Source organism: Molossus molossus, unplaced genomic scaffold, assembly GCF_014108415.1.
Source record: "Molossus molossus isolate mMolMol1 unplaced genomic scaffold, mMolMol1.p scaffold_m16_p_22, whole genome shotgun sequence".
NCBI classification, from domain to species: Eukaryota; Metazoa; Chordata; class Mammalia; order Chiroptera; family Molossidae; genus Molossus; species Molossus molossus.
In genome coordinates this window covers 24,888,526-24,915,378 of record NW_023425358.1, presented here as the reverse complement: position 1 = coordinate 24,915,378, position 26,853 = coordinate 24,888,526, and the positions used below count along the sequence as shown (strand labels likewise).

At 54.2% G+C, this 26,853-nt stretch overlaps 2 protein-coding genes across 3 annotated transcripts; both read left to right on the top strand.

Moving 5' to 3' along the window:
* Positions 1 to 434: 434 nt before the first annotated feature.
* Positions 435 to 6,777, top strand: CRYBB3 (crystallin beta B3). 2 transcript variants are annotated; one of them, XM_036277122.1, is made up of 6 exons: positions 435 to 486; positions 1,848 to 1,938; positions 3,185 to 3,303; positions 4,242 to 4,374; positions 5,205 to 5,347; positions 6,468 to 6,777. In XM_036277122.1, the coding sequence occupies exons 2-6, from the start codon at positions 1,867 to 1,869 to the stop codon at positions 6,631 to 6,633; spliced, it is 633 nt and encodes a 210-aa protein (XP_036133015.1). In that variant the 5' UTR covers positions 435 to 486; positions 1,848 to 1,866; the 3' UTR covers positions 6,634 to 6,777. The 2 variants fall into 2 exon arrangements, with proteins under 2 accessions (XP_036133015.1, XP_036133016.1); XM_036277123.1 differs by having other exon boundaries at positions 448 to 486; positions 1,852 to 1,938.
* An 8,725-nt stretch (positions 6,778 to 15,502) lies between these two features.
* On the top strand, positions 15,503 to 25,712 carry CRYBB2 (crystallin beta B2). The gene is made up of 6 exons (XM_036277000.1): positions 15,503 to 15,583; positions 16,677 to 16,765; positions 19,582 to 19,700; positions 22,576 to 22,708; positions 23,866 to 24,008; positions 25,451 to 25,712. Exons 2-6 carry the CDS (start codon positions 16,703 to 16,705, stop codon positions 25,617 to 25,619), a joined length of 627 nt encoding a protein of 208 aa, XP_036132893.1. The 5' UTR covers positions 15,503 to 15,583; positions 16,677 to 16,702; the 3' UTR covers positions 25,620 to 25,712.
* Positions 25,713 to 26,853: the final 1,141 nt, after the last annotated feature.

Below are 26,853 nucleotides of genomic sequence, written 5' to 3'. Positions count from 1 at the left end.
TCTGTTACAGCGTCCCATGGAAATGGCTGGGTGGATTCATACCTAATTTGAAAGTTACATTTAAGGTGATCTGACTTAAAATTTAGGTCACGTGGCACATAGAAACATTGAGGGATTCGGGGTCCCTCACTTCAAGAACTGGAGGCTTTCCAAGGATGGCATGCAAAGAAGGGGGAGGCCACCGGAGAACTTTACACCCCCATGCCTTCCTCCGGGCGCTGTCGGGCTTCCCACAAAGCTGATGAGGCCGATCTGCCCCCAGGAGTCAGCAGAGGCCGTGGCTGAGGACACACAGGCACTGGGGCCTCCCAGGGCCCGTTATTGAAATGAAACAGCCCGAACGAAATGGGGCGGACAGGCCGCTGTCTCAGCAGGCCGGATGTGCTGGGCTGTCGGAAAGCGCCCATAAATAGGACACTCCTTGCAAAGGCGGGGTGTCTGCAGACAGTGCCGGCCCCTCCGCTCCTCCCGAGGCGACAGCAACAGGTTCATTCTGGAACAAGCAGGGCGGGAGGCAAGAGCTGTCCCAGCAGGCCCAGACCTTGGGTGGTCTCCATGGGCCCCTGCCTGAACTGGGCATCCCCTTGAGAGTTGGAGCCAAGAGGGAGAACCCGAAGCAGCCACCAAGCCCAGCTGTTGTCAGAGGGCAGTGGCCGGGGTTGAATCCCTGGGCGTGTGCTCAGGGCAGAGAGCCGGCCAAGGCTGAGCACAGATCAGGAAGGGGACTGGGCACATTTGGGGCTGCCACATGTTCTGAGAGTCCTCCCTGAGCTGGACCGGGCCCTAGCTCCTGCTGAGACCGGGCACCAGCCGCAGCCAGCCAGCAGGCTGTGCATCATCGGACCTGTGCTCTGAGTACACGGGTCACGCAACTGTGTGTGCCAGGGTGGGAGTGGGAGCCGGGGTGGGTGGCAGCCGGGTGCGGAGTGTAGATATGGGTGCCTGTGGAGTACTGTGGATGTCTGAGATGTGTGTGTGTGTGTGCATGTGTGTATGGGCGTGTGTGTGTGTGCATGTGTGTGTGTGAAAGAGACCAAGAAGCTATCTTTGTGCGGTGGGTGGGGTGTCACTGAGTACAATGACCATGGCAGTTTGTGTGAGTTTGCGTGTGCATGCGTGTGGCTGTGCTGATAAACTGGAGAGCAGTCCCATGTGTCTGTGTGTGACAATCGGGAGAGCCCTTCCACGTGACTGCTGCTGGGCCTGTGCTGTGTGTCGCAGACCCCGTAGGGACGGAGGGGCTGTGTCTGCTTCTTTAAGTGTCTGGTACACAGTAAGCGCTCCCTCCGTGTGTATGGAATGAATAACCAAATGAATGGAAGCTAGGCTGGAGCAGGTGTCCCAGGACCTGGTCCCGCATCACGCTTCCTCCGGATGTCTGTCTGTCCATCTCCCAGTGGTCTGTGGTCTCCTGTGCATCGGGTCACCCAGCACAGGGCCAGACACTGACTGGAAGTTTGTGGAATCTGGTGAGCAGAGTAATGAGTGAACTAGAGACTGCAGCCGGGTGTGGAGGTGGAGACCCTGCAGAGGAACCCCTGAGGCCTGCCCCTGACCTGGTCTAGAGGTGGTGCCTGCACCGAGCTCTGAGGACCCTGTTTTGGGGGAGCATTTGAGTATGGGTGATGGGCATGGGCTTTGGAATGAGGCCCAATCCCAGCCTCGGGGTTCCCCTGTGCAAAATGGGGGTCCGTATCGCACTGACCCATGGTAGGTGTTCAGTGGGTGTTTGTTGAGTGACCGAGAGACTGACTGTAGGCCGTGAGCAGTGGCCATGTCCCAGGGGCAGCACAGTGCCCTAGCTCCTCGTCAGATGGCCCTGGTGACCCGCTGCCCTGTGGTTGAAGCCAGAGGTGCCCCCGGGAGATGGCAGAGCTCGGAGTGCCGGAGCAGACTGCAGCTGGCAAGAGCCATGGAGGCCTTGGGGGCAGCTACAAGGTACTGGGCAAGGAGGGACCTGGGGCTCTGGGCCCAGGGCTGCTCTTAGGTCTCAGGGTCAGCTTCGCTCCAGAAAGGAGCCAGCCGGGGGCAGGCGGTCACTTCATCCCTCTTCCATCAACGTGTTTCATGATGTCGCCATCTCTTCCCTGTTTGGTGCCCTTGTCTGCAAGATGGAACTGGCTTCACACACCCTCCCTGGGGCACAGGGGCCTGGGAGTTTCAGGAGTCACGGCACGGACTCTCTGCTGAACCCGGTCCAGTTCCTGGCCCTCTCTGGGCCTTAACAGCCTCATCTTTAAAATGGGGACCATGCCCACAGTCCTGGGCCCCAGAGCCGGTGTGAGAGCTAAATGCAGCGCCATTGGCAATGCCAGCAACAGAGCTGGGATTTGTGGGCTCTGCTCTCTCTAAGCTGTCCCTGGGTGCTTGAATTCCAGACTGCCCACACACGGGTTGGTTAAGGAGATACCTGGGGACAGGGACATTTCTGAGGATGTGCTGATGACTTCAACCAGGGTGGGGGAGACAGGCAGGGAAGAGCAGCAGAGAGGCCTGCCTGGCTCTGGGCCTGATCGGGGGTGACATTGGGCTAGCTTTGCCCTGCAGACCCCCAGCTGCTTCTTGGGCAGAGTGCAGTGTTATCTAATGACCTCTAGGGGCCTCCTTTATTTGCTGTGCAACCCGAGGCCAAGTAACTTACCCTTTCTGAGCCTTCTATAAAAAAGCCAGAGCAGATGTTCCCCAGAGACCTCCTACAGAGACAGTCTGTGCTTCTAGGTGGAGGAGAAGCAACACCTTCCTTTGCGAAGGTCACCCCACGGGTTGCAAACTGGTGATTCATCTGTCCTGCACAGGCTTTTAAAACAGGTTATTTCACAGTAAGGAAAATCTAGACGTCTGGCTTTAGTGGAAGAGTTTAGGACGGGGTCCACATTCCCTCCTGGCTGTAGGCGGCTTCATTGGCCTACAGTCCTTCCTGGGGTCATTTTACTCTAAGAGGTCCCCGACTGGCTCCTGCCACAGTGGCAATCCTGGGTTGAAGTTCCTGGAGGCAGTCCCGCCAGCGGCCACCAGGGAGCAGTGCAAGCTTGCAACGGTGCTGGCTCCAGGCTGGGACAAGGCCCAGCTGTTGGAGTCTATGATTATACCTCCCTCCTCTGCCCCATGGAGGACGGGAGGACCGCGCAGGGCAGGGGCTGGGGGCTCCGGCCCAGTGCGACGCTCAGGATGCTGCCCTTTTCAGGTGACCGTGTACGAAATGGAGAATTTCCAGGGCAAGCGGTGCGAGCTCTCGGCCGAGTGCCCCAACCTGACTGACAGCCTGCTGGAGAAGGTGGGCTCCATCCAAGTGGAGTCGGGGCCGTGAGTACTGGGATCCCCAGACTCTCCTCAGAGCGCAGAGCCTTCTGGGAGTCGGGAGGTCTGGGTTCAAGCTCTAGATCTGCCTTAGGCAGCTCCCTTCCCCTCTCTGGCCTCAGTTTTCCCATCTGTAAAATGGGGGAATGGACCTGTGATTCTCTTAGAATCCTTTTAGCTCCCATCTCTGTGGAAAATAGCAGGGTACAGTGGAATGAGAACAGAAGAGACAGCCCAGCACCTAGCTCAGTGCCTGACCAGTGGGATTTAATCAGTATAATTTCAGTAATAATTACACCACCTAAAACGTAACATGCATTATATCACTGAATCCTCTTTTCTAAGATAGACGTGCCATTCTTATCCCCACTGGACAGGTGAAGAAACTGAGGCGTCAGTGTTTACATGTCAGGTCCACATCCACACGGCAAGCAGGTGCCTGGCTGGACTCAATTCTCGCCTTGGACTGAAAGTCCAGGCTCTGGTACTAACCACCTGTGTGATCCTGGGCGAGGTGCTCACCCTCTGGGCCTCTGTTTTCTCACCTGCCAAATGGGATATGCTTCCGCGAGAGTTTCTGTGAAATGAATGGTGGACATAAACAATACAATATGATGGTAATCGTAATCATAGTAATAACAGTAATGTCAGCCACGGAATACTTACTGTGCACCTGACGCTGTGCAAAGGGCTGGTCTGAGCACACTGCACAGAGCCTGCACATGAAATAGATTCTCAATACTGTTTCCCAGGGTGGTTTTCTGGTTCAGTCTCAGCTCCTAGTATGCACTGGTAGATCCTTCAATAATGGGATCAAAGATCAGTAATAGGGTTGGCAGGAGGGTGCAAGGTCAAAGGTCGGCAGCTATGGGCTCTTCTCCCACTTAGACTGGGGTCCTCCCTCACCTGTGGCAGAGGCGACCCGGGTCTCTTTTCTCCTGCAGGTGGCTGGCGTTTGAGTGCAGGGCTTACCGTGGGGAGCAGTTTGTCCTGGAGAAGGGGGATTACCCTCGCTGGGAGGCCTGGTCCAACAGCCACCACAGTGACAGCCTCCTGTCCCTGCGGCCTCTGCACATCGTGAGTACAGCTGCTGCCCCCTGCAGGGAGCACTGGGCAGCGGGATGTGCTGGGAACCGGTCCGGCCGCCTCGTTTTGCAGGCTTGGCAGAGGGCTCGGCCGGCGTGGACCTGGCCTGGGAAGGGCCCTCATCATTTCTGACCCACACGATTGTATGGACTTGCTGGATGGCCCCCGGGCTGGGGCTGGGGACATCAGGATTTGCACCCTGAATTAGCCAGCATGGCACTGGCCCTTCCCTCTGTGATCCTGTTAAAATGCTGAGCCCTGTGGTCCCGTCTCAGACCAGTACTGTCGTTAAAGAAATACAGCCTGGAAAATGACTCCGGAAAGGAACCGCACAACAGCTCAAGGTCTTTGCTCACGTTTCCCCAACACCTGAAAGGGACGCAGCCCACGTGACATTAAAATGTCGCTCTCCTCTCCCACCTGCTTCAGTCACACTCGGCTGCACCAGCCCCTTCTTGCCCCAATCCCTGCTGCTCCTGGGGGGCCATGGGAGGGGAGCTGGGAACACCAGATCAGACTCCGATTGGCTACAGGACCGTCCCTGCATCACTAACTTTGATCTCCCCTCTCTGGGCCTTGGTTTCCCTATTTGCTAACTGATGGGGTTGAAGGAGACCCGAAAGGGCCCCTCTGGAGAAACCCCTCAAGCCCCCATCCGTCCTGCAGTTGGTTTGGGGGTGAAGGAACCTTATGCATCCCCCTCAGGCAGGGGGCTCGGGGTGGGTGTCATCTTGTGCTGACACGTTTCGTCTGTACCTGGAGCCTGCCTGCACCCTGTTCTGGGCATGGGAGCAGCCGGTTTATGCCGGTCTTGCCCCCAGGAGGGTCCGGACCACAAGCTCCATCTGTTCGAGAGCCCGGCTTTCGGCGGCCGCAAGATGGAGATAGTGGACGAGGACGTGCCCAGCCTCTGGGCTCACGGCTTCCAGGACCGCGTGGCCAGCGTCCGGGCCGTCAGCGGGACGTAAGGGACCCAACCCCCACTCCCGCCCCGTCCTCCGGTCAGTCCCGCCTCTGGTTCCAACAGACCTGCTCAGTGTCCTAGACAGTCCCCTGCTCCTCAGCCTGGGCCCTGCATTTGGGTCAGCTGCCCCGCCTCTCCCCTTGCTCGGAGCCCCACTTGAGCCCTCATGGTGCGGATGTCCAGGTGCTCACACTGTTGTGCCACTGGATTTCCGGGAAGCCTTAACTTACAGAAAGTTTAATCCTTTTTAAAGATCAGGTGAGGTCTGTTTCCCATACCTGTCTTCACTTCCTTTCTCAACTTCTAATGCTCAGAATTTTCTTCCCTCTACACAGCCCTTGTCCTTCTTAGCAGGGGGTGAAGCTGTGGCCTGAGTAATACTTGGGGAACAGGCGCATCACCTCCCTTCTTCTAGGCTCCCTATCTCTGTTAATGCAATCTTAGAGCCACCTTCCCTGTGTCGGTGACTACTGCTCATTTGTGGGCTTGTGATCTGGGGGATGAGCCTTGAAAGGTGCCAGCTCTCCCTGATAATTTATTGAACCCTTTTTAGTGAGCATCTACTCTGTGCAGAGTAGGGGGGCAAAAATGACACAACCTCTGCCCTCAAGACTCCATAGTCCGATGGGGAGAAGGGGAAACAGGTATTCACAGCTCGTTGTGCCCAGGGGCTCTGGGAATCCCACTGAGGCACTTGGTTCAGCCTGAGGGAATCAGGAAGGGCTTTCTGGAGGAGGAGGTATCTGAATTGAGATAAAAAAAAAAAAAAACCCAACAAAACAAATGAAAGAGGGAAAGGGATAAAGATGATGCAAGGAAGGGTGTCTCGGGTAGAAGGAACAGCATGTGCAAAGGCTCAGAGATACACAAGTCCAAGGAGAACAGAATCAGAGAGGCTGGAGCATGGGGTGTGAAGAGAGAATGTCGCGAGATGAGGCTAGAGATGTAGAGTGAAGGTCTTGCGAGCAGGGTAAGGAGTTTGAATCCCCCCAAGGGCACTGGGGAGCCAAGGGGGAATTCAGGCAGGTGAGAGCGTGTCAGAGGCTGGCTGTGAAGGCTCGGCTGGGCTGGAGGGAAGGTGGAGGCTGGCGGGCCTCACCCGAACCTTGGGACCCGGCAGGTGGGTTGGCTATGAGTTCCCTGGCTACCGCGGGCGCCAGTACGTGTTTGCGCGGGGGGCCTGCCGCCACTGGAACGAGTGGGGCGCCGCCCAGCCGCAGCTGCAGTCCGTGCGCCGCATCCGCGACCAGAAGTGGCACAAGCGGGGCTGCTTCCTCAGCGGCTGAAGGACGTCCAGGCCCGGGGCCCAGCCCGCTCCAGAGCAGCGAGGGCAAGAAGACGAGGCTCAGGGCTGGGGCGAGGGCCTGCTGTCCACCCTTCCCCAGAATCTGCTCAATAAAGCCTGGGGCCGATCCCCCACCTGCCATGTTTCCCTGTGGTCACCTCCTGCTCCGGCCTGGCTGAGTGGACGCTGTGGGAGGGGCAGGGTGAGGAGTGCGGGCTCGAGGGTTCTGATGCCCAAAGGAGGCTGTGAGCTGGGCTTCCACGCTGGGCTCCCGTCCTTCCGGCACACCCACACGGATAGGTCTGGTGTCTGTCGGCCTGTAGCATCTGCTTTTGTCTGTCAGTCCGTCTGTCCATCCATCCTTCCTTCCATCTTTCTATGAGTGCAGTGCGCAGAGATTCAGTGCGCAGAGGTGCAGTGTGCAGAGGTGCCGTGCGCAGTGGTGCAGTGCGCAGTGACACCGTGCACAGTAAAGCAGTGTGCAGAGATGCAGTGTGCCGTGCGCAGTGATGCAGTGCGCAGCGACACAGTGACAGTGCACAGTAAAGCAGTGTGCAGAGATGCAGTGTGCAGTGATGCAGGGCACAGCAACACAGTGAGTGCAGTGGCGCAGTGTGCAGTGAGTTTAGCGATGCAGTGCGCATTGCGCAGTGGCACAACACAGTGACGCAGTGTGCACAGTGACGCAGTGCACAGGGTGCAGTGAGTGCAGTGACGCAGTGTGCAGTGATGCAGTCGGTGCAGTGGAACAGTGAGTGCACTGAAAAATGCAGTGGGTTTGGTGAATGCAGCGAGTGCAGTGAGTGTAGTTTGTGCAGTGAGTGCAGTGATTGCCAGACCCTAGTCAAGGCCTAAGGACACAGCAGGGAAAAAACAGTCCTGCCCCCACAGTGCCCCTTCCATGGGAGACACAGGAAATGAACACGCAGATTGTAAACATAATGTCAGGAGGTGGTGCGTGCAAAGGGCAAGAAAGTGGGGTATGTGCCAAGTTTAAGTGTGAGTCTCCTCTGGCCCCAGTGGGAAGAGGAGAGAGTGTCCTGCCTGACAGTCAGGTGACTGCTGGCTTCTGGGACCCGGTGCTGCCCCCTTCCCCTCTAGGAGCCAATCCTGCCTCCGTTCCGTCACTTTGCTCACCTGTCGTGCCCAGAGCTCCTGCCCCTGCAGCCTGCCCACCAGGACGCAGCTGGTTCATGGGAGGCCTATGCGGGCCTCAGGAAGCATTGAGAAGAACACAGCAATGTTCAGGGTCATGGGAATGAATGAATGAATGAATGAATGAATGAATGAATGAGTCTAGAGAACACAGAGGTTTCTGATAATCTCTGGCCTCACATCTCGGAGTGAGGTAATGAAGGGGGTATAAATATCAAAGGCTTTGAAAATACTGCAGTCCATGTAGATGCCAAAATAATAAATAATAGAAGAGGTACAGTTGCCAAGGGCTTTGTGTGGGTTAGAAACTCGACGGAAGGCTTCTCACAATTGGATCGTTTTACAAAGGGTATAATGAATTATAAATGCTACAATGTTTAAGTTCTTACAGGTGTGGAGGAGAAGAAAACTTCAATTTTCATGTGAGAAATCTGAAGTAAGAGGAAGAAGTGGTGCAGGGTGAAGGCTTTGGAGTCTTAAGAGCCCTGAGTTCTGAGTTCAAATCCTGTCTCTACCACTTTTTTGCTGTGTGATCTTGAACACAGCAAGAAAACCTCTCTAAGCCTCAGCTTCCTGTCTGTAATAGAAGAGTAATATCCATTTCAAAAATAATTGTGTCTGGCCCTGGCCGGTTTGGCTCAGCAGTTAGAGCATCGGCCTGTGGTCCAGGGAGACCCGGGTTCGGTTCCCACTTGGGGTGCGTACCTCGGTTGCAGTTTGTCCCCGGCCCTGGTTGGTCATGCGGGTGGCGGCCACTTGATGTGTCCCTTTCACGTTGATGGTTCTCTCTCTCTTCCTTTCTCTCCCTCCCACTCTGTCTGAACAAAAAAATGGAAAAAATTATCCTCGGGTGAGGATTAAAAAAAAATAATAATAATAATTGTGTCTGGCCGGTGTGGCTCACTGGTTGAGCATTGACCCATGCACCAAGAGGTCACTGGTTCGATTCCCATGGGCAACACATGCCCATGTTGTGGGCCTGATCCCCAGAGGGAGGCATGCAGAAGCCAGCCAATCGATGTTCTCTCTCATCGATATTTCTATCTCTCTCCCTCTCCCTTCCTCTCTCTCTAAAATCAATAAAGGAAAAAATTGTTTACAAAAATTACTGTGAGGATTGAATTTAATGAGACAGCAGATAGAGGGGCCTCCAGTGAGCTTAATAGGGGCTCAGTTCACAAAGCCCAACTCTGCTACTCACTGGCTGTGCAACTTTGGACAAGTTGTTTAATCTCTGAGCCCCCACTTCCTCTTCTATAAAATGGAGTGACTGGTAAATGCAACACTTACCTCTTGGATTTGTTGGGAGGGTCGAAAGAGCTCAGTGTGGACAGTGCCTGTCTCGTGATAAGATCTCATACTCTCGAACTGTTAGCAATTCTTTTCTTATTTATTGAGACGCAGCCAGGTCTCGAATGCATCCATGAATTCAGCAAACATTAACTGATGCGCCGAATTGTGTCCCCAGAAAGATGTGACTGTGTTTGAACACAGGGTCTCTACAGAGGTGATTCAGTTAAAATGAGGGCATTCGGGAGGGCCTGGATCCCACGGGACAGGTGTCCTGACAGGAAGGGGAAGCGTAGACCAGCGGCAGACATGTGCAGAGGAAAAGCACAGTGAAGACATGGAGAGGATGGCCACATGACCCGAGTGACCATCCAAGGATCAAGGATTGCAGGCAGATTCCAGAAGCTAGGGGGCGCCAGGAAGCCTCCTTCCCCGGAGCTAGCCTGGCTGTGCAGACACCTTGACCTCAGACTTTCAGCATCCAGAACAGGGAGACAGCACATTTCAGGGGCTGGGAGTTGACCATCATTTTCACTGCGGTAAAGTATTCATAACATGCAATTGAGCGTTTACATCATTCTAAGCGTACAGTTGGGCGGCATTAAGCTCATTCACATTGTTGTGCAATGATCATTACCCTCCATCTCCAGACGATTTTCATTTTGCAAAACTGAAACTCGGCACGCATTCAACACTCGCTCCCCACTCCTCCCTCCTGCCCACCCCGGCACCCACAGTTCTCCTGCCCACCTCTGTAATAGAACGACACTAGGAACCTCGTGTAGGTGGAATTAGAGGGTGTTTGTCCTCATATCTGGTTCATTGCACATAGCATAACATCTCAGGGGTTCATCCACATTGTAGCTGCGTCAGAATTTCCTTCCATTTTAAGGCTGAAGGATAATGTTTCATTGTGTGGATGGACTGCATTCTGTTTCGGCATTTATTCATCGACGAACACTCCTAATTGGAAATCCAGCAAATAAAAGGGTAACATGGTGTCGGGTGGTGGGAAATGCTACAGAAAGGAACAGCTTAGCTAAAATCTGGGGCGTGTGTGTGCGTGCGTGTGTGTACATGTGTGTGTGCATGCATATGTGTGTGTGTGCATGTGTGTGTGTGTACGCATGTATGCACTGTATGCGTGGTGTGTGTGTGTGTGTGTGTGTGTGTTGGGGGCATGAAGATGGGGGAGAGCCAGTCTCCTTATTCAAACCCAGTTTCTAAGCCTCAGCGCTGACCCCTCTCTTCTGCCGGATCTTGGCTTCAGTTAGGACACAGGCTGGCTGCAAGGAAGGGACATGGGTAAAGGCCAAGTGCCCACTGGCCATGGTGGGGCCTACAGGAGATATCCAGTGGGTTTCTCCAAGCCTTGGGGGCCTGGGATCCTGACAGCACCTCCCTTAAGAACAGCAGGTGAGCCCTGGTCGGTTTGGCTCAGCGGTTAGAGCGTCGGTCAGCGAATCAATGAGTTTCAGTTTGGTTCCAGTCAAGGGCACATACTTCGGTTGTGGTTTGTCCCTGGCCCTGGTTGGGTCATGCGGGAGGCAGCAAGGCAGTGTGGCTCTATCACATTGATATTTCTCTCTGTGTCTCTCTCCCTCCCTCCCTCTCACTCTATCCGATGATAAATAGAAAAATATCGGATTCCAAAATGGCAGCGGAGTGAATGGAAGCTACACAGACCATCTCCCAAGACCAAACTGGAATTACAATGAAAATAAAGACAAATCGTCAGGAAAAAGCAACAGAAAAGCAGCTTGGAGGATCATGTAACCAGGGACACTGACTCAATCCTGGTAGCATTGCCGAGGCACAAGAGGGGGGCTGGGAGCCCACGGTCGGCAGCAGCCTTAGCTGGGAGCGGCGCCCTCGGGTCACACTCCCAGGCGGCTCCACAGCGCAGAGCCGGGACGATGCTAAAACAGCCACAGCCACTCACCTTGGGCTCCAGCAGAGGGAGGGTGGACTGGACTGGAACTGTGTGGGGACACTTGGGATTTGGAGGGTGCTCAGAGCTTTTGCTGATTGCAGCCACGCAGGACAATGGCCATCTTACTCCTTCCCAGGGCCCTGGGGAGAGGCAGTGGCCCCTCCCTCAGAGATTTATCCCCACCCAGTGGCCATTGAAATGCAAATTTAGGCTCATTAACAACAAGCATCTGCCCCACCCTCAGGAAATCCACTTACTCTGAACACCTGAGGGAGTTTTTCATTCAACTGAGAAGCCAAGGCTCTTCAAGTAACTGAGACTAATAGCCTCCAGGCAAAAAGCTAGAGAATAACTGAACCCTTCCTGGGCTAGCAACTCTGCCCAGGAAGGTAAGACTTGACAGTGGTGTTTAACGTGGGTCCTCCCATAGTCATCCAAACCCAGTAGAGGGAGCCACGAACAGCAGAACACCAACACCCAAGGGAAAATTTGGCAGGCTCCAAAGCGCACTGAGATCGCCAAAATGGTAAAACAAATCCCAAATGAGAGAACAAGGGACCTTTACCGAAGATGAGATAAATGAGGTGCAGTTAAGCAAGTTAACAGAACTAGAATTCGAAGCCATGATCTTGAGGAAGCTCAACAGCGTGTGTACGGACATGATGAGCACCATGAATAAAGACATAGAGATGTTGAAAATCAACCAGTTGGAAATTAAAAACCACCAAAAAGAAATGAAAAATGACATATCAGAAATAAAGAACACATTGGAAGGTCTACACAGCAGAGTAGAGGAAGCTGAGGACCAGATCAGTGAATTAGAAGACAGGGTAGAAAAAAATCAACCAAACAGAAAACCAAAAGAAAAAACCATTAAGAAACAGGAAGACAGCTTAAGAGAACTGTGGGACAACTAGAAACAATAAGATTTGCATCATAGGAGTCCCCAAAGAAGAAGAAAATGAGCAAGGGTTGGAGAATATATTTGAAGAAATAGTCACAGAAAACTTCCCTAATTTGATGAAGGAAGAAGGTATTCAAGTTCAAGAAGCACAGAGAACCCCAAGTAAGAAGAACCCAAACAGGCCCACACCAAGACACATAGTAATCAAAATGCCAAAAATTAAAGACAAAGAGAAAATCCTAAAAGCAGCAAGAGATAAGCAACAGGTTACCTACAAAGGAACCCCCATAAGGCTCTCAGCTGACTTCTCAACAGAAACACTACAGGCCAGAAGGGAATGGCATGAGGTAATCGAGGTCATGAAAAACAAGGATCTGAATCCAAGACTACTCTACCCAGCAAGGCTATCATTCAAAATAGAAGGTCAAATAGAGAGCTTCCCAGACAAAATAAAGATTAAGGGAATACATTGGCACCATACCAGCACTGCAAGAAATGTTAAAAGGACTGCTGTAATTAGCAGGAGAATAGGAAGAAAAATATAACCACACTAAACAAAAATGGCCATAAATAAGTACATATCAATAATCACCTTAAATGTAAATGGAATGAATGCTCCGATAAAAAGACACAGAGTAGCTGATTGGATAAGAAAGCATGACTCATCTGTATGTTGTTTACCAGAGACCCACCTCACAACACAAGACTCACATAAGTTGAAAGTGAAGGGATGGAAAAAGTCTTCCAAGCAAACAGAAAGGAAAAAAAAGCTGGGGTAGCAATACTCATATCTGATAAAATAGATTTCAAAATGAAGGCCATAACTAGAGACAAAGAAGGCCACTACATAATATTGAAAGGATCTATCCAACAGGAAGATATAACCTTGATAAACATATATGCACCCAATACAGGAGCACCAAAATATATTAAAAGTCTTCTGGAAGACTTCAAAGGAGAAATCAATAGCAATACAATCATAGCAGGGGACTTCAACACCCTGCTGACATCACTGGATAGATCATCTAGACAAAAAATTAGCAAAGAAACAGAGACTCTAAATGAAGCACTAGACCAAATGAATTTAATAGATATCTACACAGAATTATACCCCAAAACTACAGAATTCACATTCTTCTCAAGTGCACATGGGACATTCTCAAAGATAGACCACATGTTAGGACACAAACTAAAACTCTACAAGTTCAAGAAGATTAAAATCATATCAAGCATCTTCTCAGATCCCAATGGCATGAGACTAGAAATCAATTGCAACAAGAACATGCAAAGACATGTGAACACATGGAGGCTAAATAGCATGTTATTAAACAACGAATGGGTTACCGAGGAGATCAAGGAAGAAATTAAAAACTTCCTGGAAACCAATGAAAATGAACACACATCAACACAAAATCTATGGGATGCAGCGAAAGCAGTTCTGAGAGGGAAGTTCATAGCACTACAGGCCTACCTCAAGAAACAAGAAAAATTTCTAATAGACTATCTAACCTCACAACTTAAAGAACTAGAAAGCAAACAAAAGGAAAACCCCAGAGCAAGTAGAAGGAAGGAAATAGTTAAGATCAGAGCAGAAATAAATGACATAGAGTAAAAAAAGAAAAAACAATTCAAAGGATCAATGAAACAAAGAGCTGGTTTTTTGAAAAGATAAACAAGATTGATGGACCCTTAGCTAGACTCACCAAGAAACAGAGAGAACCCAAATACACAAAATCAGAAATAAAAAAGGAGAAGTAACAACTGACACCACAGAAATACAAAAGATCGTTAACAACTACTATGAACAATTTATATGGCAACGAATTCGACAAACTAAGCAAAAAGGACAAATTTCTAGAAACACATAGCTTCCTAAAACTGGACCGGAAGAGATGGAAAACTTGAACAGACCAATAACAACTAAGGAAATTGAAGAGGTAATCAAGACTCTCCCAGCAAACAAAAGCCCAGGCCCGGATGGCTTGGGGGTGGGGGTGGGGTTACCGAACATTCAAAAAACAACTAACACCCATTCTCCTCAAACTATTTCAAAAAATTCAAGAAGAAGGAAGACTTCCAAACTTGTTTTATGAGACCAGCATAATTCTAATTCCAAAACACTAGCAAATCGGATCCAGCAATACATTAAAAAAATTATCCACTGTGACCAAGTGGGATTCTTTCCAGGGATGCAAGGCTGGTACAATATTCGCAAATCAATAAATGTGATACACCACATAAATAAAATGAAGAATAAAAACCACATGATCATATCAATAGATGCCGAAAAAGCCTTCGACAAAATCCAGCATCCATTTCTGATAAAAACACTCAGCAGTGTGGGAATAGAGGGATCATATCTCAACATAATATATGGAATATAATGAACATAACAGTCTGAGGAATGGGGTAGTCCCAGAGACGTGGAAGTGGGGTACAGACTGACAATCCCCAAAAGAGGGCGTGGTGGGGGAGAGTTAAACCACAGAACTTATATGCATGTGTGAATGACAATGGACATGGACAACAACGCTGGGGACAGAACGGGAAGGGGAAAATCAGTGCGGGAAAGAAAAATATCCTCAGGTGAGGAATGAAAAAGGAAGGAAGGAAGGAAGGAAGGAAGGAAGGAAGGAAGGGAGGGAGGGAGGGAGGGAGGGAGGGAGGGAGGGAGAAAGGGAAGAAGGGAGGAAGGGAGGGAGGGAGGGAGGGAGGGAGGGAGGGAGGGAGGGAGGGAGGGAGGGAGGGAGGGAAGGGAGGGAGGGAGGGAGGGAGGGAGGGAGGAAGGGAAGAAGGGAGGAAGGGAGGAAGGAAGGGAGGGAGGGAGGGAGGGAGGGAGGGAAGGAAGGGGGGAAAGGGAAGGGAGGGAAGGAAGGAAGGGAGGAAGAAAGGAAGGAAGGAAGGAAGGGGGGAAAGGGAAGGGAGGGAAGGAAGGAAGGGAGGAAGGGAGGAAGAGAGGAAGGGAGGAAGGGAGGAAGGGAGGAAGGGAGGAAGGAAGGGAAGGGAAGAAAGAAGGAAAAGAACAGCAGGTGCCAGGACAGCCCAGGGAATCAGAATGAAGGGCACTCTCCTGGCCCTGTGCCATCAAGCCCCTGCCCACCTCAGCCACCTAGCCCGGGGCCTGGCCCTGGTTGGAACTGTGTTCCCAGCCTGGTTTCCCAGGCTAATTTCTCCCGATTCCTGCTGAGGACTTCAGCTCTTCCCCTGAGCTTTCTTGGATGGTCCAGGCTGGCCCAGGTCCCATCCCTGACACCACCTCCTGGAACAGAGCTTGGCATCAAATAGATGGCCGACATGCTTGTGTTGAGTGCGTGGTTTCTGCCTCTGTCTGCCTTCCCCGCGGCTCGACTGGCCACCCCAGTGACCCCAGCCTGCCCCCGGCCCTGGCAGCTGCATGGCTGATGCATGCAAAGCGGGCAGCTCCTTGCCCGGCCGCCTGACCACCCTGGCATGGCCAAATCTGAAAGCTCATGACATTATTGTTGGAGACACAATGTCTGTGGGCATTTGCTGACCTGGGCTTTGGTGTGAGCTTAATCCACCGTCCTCCCCTGCTGTCCCCGGGGGCTCAGCGGTCACCCGTGCTGGCCCTGGCACTCCTGGGGACGGTATAAAGGCCACCGCCCCCCAGCGGGGCTTCACAGACGCTCTCGGGGGCCGGCGTCGCTGGTAAGATGGCCCCTCTCGCTCGCCTTGCCTTTTCCTCTCATGCTCAGCCCTGATGGGAAGTGTGGGAGGCGGGTTCCATTCCAGAGGTCACTACTTTCTGACCAGGTGACGTTGGGCGGACGTCTGCATGAGAAGCCTCAGTTTTCTTTTCTGTGAAATGGGGAGAGGGGTCCTAAAACGTCCTGTGCTGTGGTGCTTGGATAATGTAGGTGGACGGTCTGGCCAGTGCCTGGGGCGGAGGGGGAACAGGGCAATGTCACTAACAGTAAATGCCCGTCAGCATCCTCGTCTTGCCAGCGAGTGGGGGACAGAATCTAAGGGTTTGCGGGAGGAAGGAATCAACCCAGTGAAGGTTCGGCTTTGTTTCTGGGCGGTGAGTCAGCTGTCTCCATGTTCACGAACGTTTCAGGTGTCTGCTGCCTGTCCCGCTTGGGAGCACGGGGCTGGGAAGTGGTCATGGGCCCTGGGACTCCAGCGACAGGTGACTTCAAAGTGCAAAGTACTGGTCGTGCCACATACTGAGCGCCCAGAGTCTTTGGGGGCCTCTGCCTGTCCTGGGTTCTGCAATTGAATCATCACGCCTTGTTCCTGGATGTTCCCAGGCGCCATAACCGTCCCCACGTTGCAGAACAGGACATTGAGGCACAGAGAGGGCGACCTGCCCAGGACCAGGGGACAGGGGACTTTGTGAGACTACAACTGAGAGCCGTGACACGGCCAAGCACGGCCAGCGCGTGGGTCTCCTTTGCCCACATCGTCGCTGTCCTTCCATCAGGACATTCCTGCATAATGCCGATGGTCTGCATTCTGCGTGGCTTTCGTTGTTTGGAGCTGAGTTACAGGGACCCACAGAGACCCCAGTTAAGCTATTCTATTCATTTTAGGTTTTAGTAGATTGCATTTTTCTCTCTGGAGCTGGTGTGGACACGAAGAAGTGAAGCTAAGGACGGAGGTTGGGCACCCGCCTGCTGACCCGCAGGCCCAGGGCAGCCTGGACCCAGCGGGGCTGAGCCTGCAGCGGTGGGACCGAGACCCCGGATGAGAAAGCCGAGGGCCAGAGGGTCCTCACTGCAGCTTCCCCCGTGTCTTCCAGGTCATTCTCGCAGGGGACAGCCCGCCATGGCCTCGGACCACCAGACCCACCAGACCCCAGCAGGCAAACCACAGGCTCTCAACCCCAAGGTGGGTGCGCACGGGAGGGGCCGGGGGGCCAGCAGAGCTCCTCTACCAGACTCGGTTTCCCTTCTGTAGAGTGGAGGTTGGCATCTGCCTCCCCGGGCCTCCCTCTCTCTGCCCCTGCCCCGCCCTGGGCCTCAGCACCCCCCCCCCCGGGCACAAGCTGACTTTGACCCACAACCGGCAGGCCAGGATTCCCAGCACCAGCTCCCAGCTTTGGGGGTTCCCCAGGGGTGGGGTGGACCCCCAGTCCCAGCTATGAAAGGCCTTGTGAAGGGGACATGGGGTTTGAGTCCCAGCTCCACACTGCTGTGTGACCCGACCAGCCACCTGCCCAGTCTGAGCTCAGTTCCTCACTCATGACATGAAGAGAATGGAGTTCATGACACGGGGTGATTGTGCAGAGGCCAAGAGCACAGGCTCAGCCCAACTGGCTGGGCTGTGTCCACCCGATGCCAGCTACTAGTAGTGACTTCTTTGCTTTCTCGTCCTCCGCCCTCCTGAGGGTGTCGGGATCCTGCCCCAGCGTAAGCTCGTCATACCCCGCCTGCCCAAACCCCTGCCCGCCACCGTCCACCAGGCTGCCCGTTTCCCTCTGCCTCCGGGGCCCGGGGCGAGGCGTCCATCCTGGAACCGCCCTTTGTCACCCCATCCTGTCCCTCGAGGGGCTTACGTCCCAGAGGCAAGACAGACAATAAACAAACCAAATAAATATATGGCTTCAAGGAGTGAGCAGTGTTGCAAAGACACATGGAGAGAGGCTTCCTGAGTGTCGGGGTGGACGAGGAATGGAGTGTTGTCTGTGGTGCCCGGGGAGGGCCTCTCTGAGGAGGTGGCTTGGGACTGGAGACCCCGGCCAAGTCAGGGAGCAGCCATCTGGAAATTGGGGAGCAGGGTCTGGGGAGAGCTTTCCAGGCCAAGGGCGCAGCAAATGCAAAGGCCCAGGGGTCGGGACGAGCTGGATGAACTTGAGGAACAGCGCAAAGGCCATGATTTAGACATAGAACTGGAGCATACATAGAACCTATGTAATCGAACATTTCCTGGGAGCCACGTTCAAAAAGTAGTAAGAAACAGAAAAGTCTCCATAGCGTATGTCCTAGTATATAATCAGTAGAAAAAGTATTAGGAAGCTCGGTTACATTGTTTCATTCACACTAAATCTTCAGCCTGATGTGTATTTTATACTGATGACTCGTCTTAATCCGAGTTAGCTGCCCTTGTCCGATAGACATGTAGTCAGTGGACAGCGCAGGTTTAAAGGGTTAGAACGATGTCAAGTGTCAGCATCCATCTGTCGATCAACAACCAGAGGAATAAGAATGCTGAGCTCTCTGAGGCCTTTCAGACGCATGGGAGGCCTGACATTCCTCGCTCTCCTCACCCCTGCAAATCCTTGTCTCCCGGGCAGGGAAATAATCAACCGGCCCCTCACTTCCATGTTCTTGACTCTTCTCAGTAACCCTGCAAAACAGGTGAGACCGCCCATTTCACGGATGGGGCAGCCGGGACCCAGAGCAGGCAAGTGGTTTCCTAGGGTTGCACGGCTGGATGCAGCCGAGGCGACGTCCGTGCCCGTGTCTCCTGACCATCTGCTGTCGACTCAGTGACCATAAAAGCTGGATTGAGCCCATGGAATTTGTCTCTGAGCCCTGGCGGGCCCCCCTCCCTTGGCTTTATGTGGCTAATCCCCGGCCTGGGAGAGAGGGACATGCTTACCCAGCCGGTGCTGACCGCGTGGATTGCACGGCGGCCCTCCTGGGAGCCCGCTGCCCTGAGCCCACCCCTCACCAGAGGCAGCCCCCCCCACTGCTGTCTGGAACCCTCCCAGGTGCCAGCTGGCCCCCCGCTAGCACTTGGCTCTGAGGCCTCGGGCCGATGAGAGGGACCAGGTGAGGCAGGGGCGAGAAGTTTCCTTAAGAAGCATCCTTGGGGGAGGTCAGAGGGACACCTGCCTCAGAGGCTTAAAGAAAGGGCGCAGGGATGTGAGGCTTTACTGGTGATGCGGGGTGCGGGGTGCGGGGTGCAGGGTGTGGATGGCGCCGGCACCAGCCCTCCGGCGGGAGCAGAAGCTCAGCCCTGTGCCCCAGCCCCCGCTGCTCCTGCTGGGCTCTGGGACCAGCGGGACCGCCTCACCTGGGACTCACGGGAAACACAGGCTCTGGGGCCGCATCCGACCCGCTGGCTTGGGCACAGCCTGTGGCCACGATCCCAGGTGCCCTCTGCCCGTGTTAGCGTCTCCAAGTGCTGCTTAGTGGAAACGGTCAGACACGCTGGGGCTTGGTTCAGCTCTGCCGCGAGCCCACTCTGGTGCCTTTTTTATTTATTTACTTTTTCTTTATTGATTTTTAGAGAGAGGAAGGGAGAGGGAAAGACAGAGATAGAAACATCAATGAGCGAGAACATCGACTGGCCGCCTCCTGCATGCCCCCCATTGGGGATCGGGCCCACAACCTGGGCATGTGCCCTGACAGGGAACCTCTTGGTACATGGTCGACGCTCAACCACTGAGCCACACGGGCTGGGCTTGTCTGGTGCCTTCATGTACATCTCTATGCCTCCCCTGCACAGAGCCCATACCGTGCGCTGTCATGCTTCTCTGCACCCTTCCATCTGTCTTTGTTTCCCATTTTATAGATGGGGAAACTGAGGCTCAAGGTCTCACAGCTGGTAACCGGCTGAGCCAGGACTGTCTGACTTGACGTTGGCTTTGTGACTCTCCAGGGTGGAGCCCCTCGTCCTCCTTCGAGGCCCCTGAGCCCCCTCCCGCCCCACTGCCTGCTCTCCCTCCTCCTGGGTCTGACTTTCTGCTGCTGTTCCAGATCATCATCTTCGAGCAGGAGAACTTCCAGGGCCGTTCCCATGAGCTCAGCGGGCCCTGCCCCAACCTGAAGGAGACCGGCGTGGAGAAGGCAGGCTCCGTCCTGGTGCAGGCTGGACCGTACGTGCTGGCGGGGCCGCCCCTGGCCGCAGGGCCAGGCGGAGGCGATCGGGCTGGGAGCTGGGGGATCAGCCTTCACCGGGCTCCTAGACTGTGGTCGGGGGCGACCAGGACTTCGGGCCCAGCAGCCTGTCGGGAGAACGTGTGCTTTGGAGTTAGGTAGAGCTGGGTTCAAATCCTGCCTCCAGCACCTCTGGGCTGGCTGGCTTGCCTCTCTGAGCCTCAGTTTCCTCCTCTGTGGGATGAGGACACCCATGTCCTCCTGAGGATGACAGAACAGAGCTCATGTGGGAAGCCTGACACCGAGGTCAGTCACTTCCTCGGAGCAGGGAGAGAGTCCCAGTGACTCTCGTGGGCCTGTCCAGACTGCCCGGCCCTGGCTCCAGGGCCGCTCTCTCCTGGGAGGGTAGCTGGCTGTCCGAGCCCTGCACCCACCCTCCCTCCCCAAATCGTGGCCGTGCTGGGTCTTAGCGGAGTCACCAATGTATCCAGGGGTCAGCAGGCCTGGGGCCCCACCCGAGAGAGGAAGGGAGGTGGTCAGTAGGCAGTAACTACTCTGTCCTGTCATGTGGCTGAGCCCAGCCTGCGGGGCCTCTCTTTGTGGTCCCTGGCCACTCCTTCTCTGGAAGAGCCCCAGGAATTGGGGGGGCCACTGGTGACCCCTCCCCAACATGTCAGTGAATCTGTGTGGCTGAAGGTCCTGGGTCACCTGCACCACACCTCAAGGTCCTCAGGGAACTCTGCAGAGTTCGATGTCCCCTCTGGAATCAGAGTCTGCAGAAGGGACAACACGGCCACGGAGTGGCGCTGCCGAGCCTTGTGTGACACTCAGGCGTCTGGGGGCCGGAGAGCCGGCGCCACACCTGCGTCGGCTGTCTTTCCTTAGTACTCGGAGGGAAGGGTTTCCCCAGTGGTATTTACACCCTCTGCCTTCTTTGTAAAGACAGAACTTTCGATTCTTTAATGTATTTATGTTTATTGTTTAAAATTAAGAAGAAATGGCTGAGGGAAAAAAATATGACGCTAATCTTACAACTCAGAAGTAACCATTGATAAACTTTGGATAGAAATAGATTTTTCTGTGTGTGTGTGTGTGTGTGTGTATAGGGAGAGAGAGAGAGAGATGCATGTATACACAGGTGGAGCAGAAGTAGATATCTATATCTATCTCTATATCTGATTTTGATGAAAATGTATAATACAAGCGCATATTTGACATGTTTCATCACGATCGGATCATGCTAGCCACACGGTCTCGTAACTCCTCATTCCGAAACTTTGCAAGAGATCCTGAGTTCTCTGCATGTCGTGCAACAGTGCTTCATGCCAGTGTGTCCCAGAGAATCTTTCCGAGGCAAGTCTGCATCCGAATCACAGAAGCTGGGGCCCCACCCCGCCCCGTTGAATCTCATCGCGGTCGGGGAGCCCAGGGACCTGCATTCCCCACGCCCGCCTGTGGCCCGCCTGGTGGAGCTGGCGAGTCCGTGTCCTCCCCGTGAACGTCCACGGTGTCGTCCTCCCCACTGTGGGATGTGCCGCGCTTCACTTACACAGGCCCTGAGTGTTGGGTGGAGTTTATTTTTTATTTTATTAATATTATTATTGTTATTATTATTAGTTTTTAAATCCTTATCTGGGGATACTTTTCCATTTATCTTCAGATAGAGTGGGAGGGAGAGGGAGAGAGGGAGAGAAACATCAATGTGAGAGACACATTGATTGGTTGCCTCCCACACGACTTTGACCAGGGCTGGGGACCAAACTGGTACATGTCCCCAGGTACATGTCCTTGACCAGAATCGAACCCATGACTCATTGATCTGCAGGCCGATGCTCTAACCACTGAGCCATATCAGTGAGGTCTTGACGACTGTTTTCTAAGGACCCGTGACCTAGAGCAAAATCGCTGGCTCAAGAGCACATCCTCGTCTAAATGCAGTAAGAGCCCTGGCCGGTGGCTCGGTTGGTTGAGCATCACCTCGTGCACCAAAAAGTCGCCAGTTCAATTCCCAGCCAGGGCACATGCCAGGTGGCAGGTTCTGTCCCCGGATGGGATGCAACTGATTGATGTTTCTCTCTCTCTCTTTCTCACTCCTTCCTTTCTCTCACAAATCAATGAAAACATTTGAAAATGAATAAATAAAAGCAGCAAGACACGTGCTCACGCCACCCATTAACGACGTAGGTTCTCGTTCCGGGCCACCGCTACGGCCTCGGGCTGCAGGGCTCACCCTGGCAGTGAGGGCCTCCACATGCGGGGCATTTTGAAGTGTGTGTGTTCCTTTTCCTATTTCCCTGTCCTCTATTGGCCATATGCCCCCGGAAGGCAATCCTTCCCTTTAGGGGACTATTTCTCTTTTCCTGTGGATCTCAGAGACTGAGTTTTGTGTCAAGTACGAGTCAAGAGACGACCATCCAGAGCAAAAGAGGAAACAGAGCCACAGAGAAGGGGGGAGTGGATGAGGTAGGTGCGGAAGCTTTCGATGAGGTGGTGCTCTGGAGTTCTCAGGGCCGGAGGCTGACTGGGCACATCCCTTCCCAACGCCACATGCAGGGATGTCACCTTGACAGCTTGCCATCGGCCATGGTGGGAGCATTTACACCATGGAAATTGGCAGATGCCGTAACCAGGGTTTTGTTTGTTTTTGTCTTTGAGAGCCGGCTTCATTCCAGCGTACCATGGGCCCGACAGATCGGTGTCTGTGCTGGGACATCTTTGGGGCACCTGTCTGATGTCCTGATTGGTCTCCAGATGGCTGAAGCCAGCATAGTGCTGGGTTCTGGATCACCGAGCTGATGCTCTTGGAGTTAGGTGGGGCTCTTGTTCCTGGATGAGCCAAGCAAGTGTGAGCTGCTCTCTCTGTCTCCCCTGCAGCTGGGTGGGCTATGAACAATCCAACTGCAAAGGTGAACAGTTTGTGTTCGAGAAGGGTGAGTACCCCCGCTGGGACTCTTGGACCAGCAGTCGGAGGACGGACTCCCTCAGCTCCCTGAGGCCCATCAAAGTGGTGAGCCCCCTGCCCTTCTCCTTCTCTCCTTGGAGTTAGGGGGTGTGGGTACCCAACAGAAGCCTTCATCCCTGGCAGTGTGCCCCTTCTGATGGGCAAGGGACTTCCAGGCTGTGTGACCTTGCCAGAGTCGCTGCCCCTCCCTGAGCCTCAGTTTCCCCCTCTGTAAGATGGGGATATTCATAGCTGCTGTCCCGACAGTCCATCATGCTTAGCCTGGGAGCTGCCACGTGGCAAGCCCCACAGGGCTCCATTCACAAGACTTCCAAGTGGCCAGGGGGGGCGCTGTTCACATTCCATCCTGTGTGCACCGTGTCCCCAGGTTGCACAACTCTTGCCACAGAGCAATGGCTCAAGCAGTTACGTCCTCTGTAAATATTAAGGAAACTTCTGCATGGGCTGTGGTGGAGAGGGGGTTCCGCTCTTACTCGTAACTCGAGCCAGTGTGACCGGTCAGTGCTTCTCCGACCCCGATCTCCCCAGGGTGTGAACTCTCAGGTGGGCACAGAGTCCGGCAAGCTCAGCCACACACCCAGCCCTGTCCAGTTCTCCCCAAGGCTTGTAGAAGACGAGAACACTGGACTCGGCCTTCTACAGACCTGAGCTCCTAGGTTGGCTCTGACACTCCCCGCTGTGTGACCTTGGGCAAGTCACTTTACCTCTCTGAGCCTCTGTGTTCTCATCGGCCAAATGGCAAGGGAGAGATCTAAAGGATTAAAGGAGGTAACTGAGGAAAATGGTGCAAGAACAGGAGGACAGGAAGACGTGGAGATGGAGGTGAAGGAAAGACGAACTATCCCATCACCTGGAGGCACCACAGGGTTGTGTGTCTGTGTGTGTGTGTGTGTGTGTGTGTGTGTGTGTGGACCGTGGCTGTCATTTATCTTACAAAGGAGTTGAGGCTGTGAGCGGGAAAACGACATTTCAGAATCAAATACCCACTAAGTGCAGAGTCTGGAGTGTCCATTACACGACAGCGGCCCAGTAGGAGCTCAGCAAATGGACACTATTTATTGCATTTGTCACAGACACGGACGTGGGGGTACTGGGCACAGGGCCGTGGTGGCAGCCGTTGATCCTAACTCCAGGGCAGGAGGCTGGGTGGGAAGGCTCACCCCAGGCCCCCTCTGCACTGACCCCCCACTCCCCATTAACAGGACAGCCAGGAGCATAAGATCATCCTCTATGAGAACCCCAACTTCACGGGGAAGAAGATGGAGATTATAGATGATGACGTGCCCAGCTTCCATGCCCACGGCTACCAGGAAAAAGTGTCCTCCGTGCGGGTGCAGAGTGGCACGTGAGTGCAGACCCAGGCCTGGCTGGTCCCTCCCCCCGGAGCCCAGACCCCGTCCTGAGTCCTGCTCTGCTCTGCCCTGAGGGGGGGGGGGATATCCTGGACACTCCCGACCTGTCTTCACGGTGGAGACGGGGTGGACGTCATCAGCCCACGTGTGGTGGCTTTCAGGCCCCGGAGTTCCACCCAGACCTGCCTTCTAGGCAACACGCCACCTTTGGAGGAGAGAGACCGTGGCCATAACCTCAGCCCCCAAAGCAGGACGACAGGACATGCTGGTGGGGGGCAGGGCAGCAGGGGGCAGCAGAGGGAATGAGGTGAGGGGTCACAGAGCCTGAGGGCAGCGAGTCCAGCCCGGGTGGCCTGCTAGTGCATGAACTCCCGAGCTGGGTCAGAGGGGTCGTCATTTCCCACCTGACCTTGGTCATCGGCTTTGGGGAATTTCTCATGGAAAAATGTGAATTTCACGGGGGTCCGCAGAGGGGCGTGGGGCGGTGGCGAGCTGTGGCGGCTAGTATTTACACCAGGGAAATCGGAAAATGCTACACATCAAGACTTTGCTCCCCCAAGGGAGGTAGTTTACCAACACAGACTGGCTTTCTGGGGTGTCAAACCCCCAGAAGAGCGTCAAAAGTTCTGCGTCCATCGTCCCCTTCGCTCTGCAGTCCTTGATTCCGGTTCTCGGTGCTGCCACGCGCCAGGCTGGGCTGGGGACCTGGCTTCGGCCGGTGTCGCTGGCGGGCTGGCCGGGGACAGCTGTGAATAATTGAAGAATCACACACATCTGGGCTCCTGCACTGAGGAAGGGACTCTCGAGCTGAGAGCTGGAAAAACAGCAGGAATTGCAGGGGTGACGAGGGGCCCTGGTGAGGGTGAGGGGCTCTGCAGAGGTCAGAGTGGCCAGAGGGCAGGCACGTGGGCTGGAGACTGAGAAGCAGGGCCCGGGTGTCTCCGGGGGCTGGCCAGGCAGGTCCCTGCGGGCCAGGGCTGTGGCATGTTTTCTGGGGAGACGACTGACTTTCATCGGGTCCTGAAAAGAGTGAGTGACCCCTGACTGGGCACAGCTTCCAGTGGTTCCGGGAGTGCAGAGGGCTTCTGGGACCTCTCCAGCCCTGTCGAGTTCTCTCTTTCAGCCTTGCAGCTGGGCTTGGGGTTAGGATAAGAGGCCTGTCTTGTTCTAAGCTTAAGTGAACTTAAGATCCCCCCTTTGTCTGATCCCGGTATCAGGTCTTCAGTCAAACGTTGTTTCATGAGGTAGTGAGCTCCCCATCAGGAGAAGGAAGAAAGCAGAGGCTGGATTCTAAAGGGTGAAGATTGGGAGGCTCCACCCTTCCTAATGGCTTAAGGCTATTCTCTCTCTCTCTCTCTCTCTCTCTCTGTCTCTCCCTCTTTTCAAATGCTTCTCCTTCTGTCTCCTAACGTCCCCTCCCCCTCTGGCGCTGCAGGTGGGTCGGCTACCAGTACCCTGGCTACCGCGGGCTGCAGTACCTGCTGGAGAAGGGAGATTACAAGGACAGCAGTGACTTTGGGGCTCCCCATCCCCAGGTGCAGTCTGTGCGCCGCATCCGTGACATGCAGTGGCACCAACGGGGCGCCTTCCACCCCTCCAACTAATGCCCCCCATTTCTTCTTTCCCAGGGGCCTGGTCTGCTGCCCAGGATCCCCCCAGACCTCTTGGCGAGTGAATAAAGTGTGACTTGCAACTTGTCCCCTGCATTATCTTTTATCCCCAAGGGGGTGCTGGGGTGCTGCGTGTGTGTGTGTGTGTGTGTGTGTGTGTGTGAGAGAGAGAGAGAGAGACAGAGACAGAGACAGAGACAGAGATAGAGAGAACCAGAAAGCGTGGACAGGGGGTAGGATAACAGCCCTCATTGAGTCTAATGGCTCTGCAGCTACTTAGCTGTGTGACCTTGGGCCCAGAGTCCAACCTCTCTGAACCTCCGTTCTTGCCCGACTGACAACCCCTTTGCCTCCTGGCTGGCTGGCCTGGCTGACCACCTGGGCTCCCAGGGGCATGTGGTGGCTGCCCCAGCCCCTGCCTGTCATTCCACATGACGACATTGTCACCTTAAGCCTGGGTGTGGGGGGAGCGGTGTTCTTAGATCTGCCAGAGGAGCCAATACCTCTGCAAGCACCCCTCCCCCTGAACCCAGAGACAGGTCACAGTGACATGGGGCGTATTCAGCGGGACCGGGCCTGCGACGTGGTGGGCCCAGCAGCTGCTGCGGAACAAACATGACCCCTCTCTTAAACTCTCAATGCTCCCTCCTCTCGGGGCCACCAGGGTGTTCCAGCGGTCCCCGTCCAGAGCCTGTTAACAACACAAGTATCTAGTAACCGCCCTCACTCTAGGGAGGACTTCTGACCCTCTCCTTGGGTCCTGGGGCCGTCCTGCGCACGGTGAGAATTGGAGCAGCATCCCTGGCCTCTGTCCACTAGATGGCGGTATCACCCCCGCGTTGTGACGAGCAGCCCTGTCCCAGGGAAGCCCAGGATCTCCTGGGAGCGAAATCACTGCTCTGGGGGATTAGGGGTGCTCATACTGGGGCTACGATCTCTTCTAAAGAGGAGAGTGGATGGGGGTCACCAATGGTGGGGCTTCAGGCCAGGTTGCAGATGGGAAGGAGAAGAATTCGGACACACTGTACAGGTGAGCATTGATTTCTGCCCCCTCCACGATACACTCAGATACACTGTCAGGGCTGGGCCCGGTCTCTTACCTCACAAATGAGGAAACTGAGGTCTGGAGGCCAGCAGTGCGACCTGGGTGCCTGTCACACACTCACATACATGCATTTAGTAGGTACGTGCTTTATATATATGCAGGGTGGGGCAAAAGTAGGTTTAC

Bases quoted from the DNA above. Each gene is read 5' to 3' on its own strand.
- CRYBB3 (XM_036277122.1), top strand. From the start codon at position 1,867: ATGGCAGAGCTCGGAGTGCCGGAGCAGACTGCAGCTGGCAAGAGCCAT. The intron at 3,304-4,241 runs GTGAGTACTGGG...TTTCTCCTGCAG, and splicing joins ATCCAAGTGGAGTCGGGGCC to GTGGCTGGCGTTTGAGTGCA. The intron at 4,375-5,204 runs GTGAGTACAGCT...TCTTGCCCCCAG, and splicing joins CCCTGCGGCCTCTGCACATC to GAGGGTCCGGACCACAAGCT.
- CRYBB2 (XM_036277000.1), top strand. From the start codon at position 16,703: ATGGCCTCGGACCACCAGACCCACCAGACCCCAGCAGGCAAACCACAG. The intron at 22,709-23,865 runs GTGAGCCCCCTG...CCCCATTAACAG, and splicing joins CCCTGAGGCCCATCAAAGTG to GACAGCCAGGAGCATAAGAT. The intron at 24,009-25,450 runs GTGAGTGCAGAC...CTGGCGCTGCAG, and splicing joins GTGCGGGTGCAGAGTGGCAC to GTGGGTCGGCTACCAGTACC.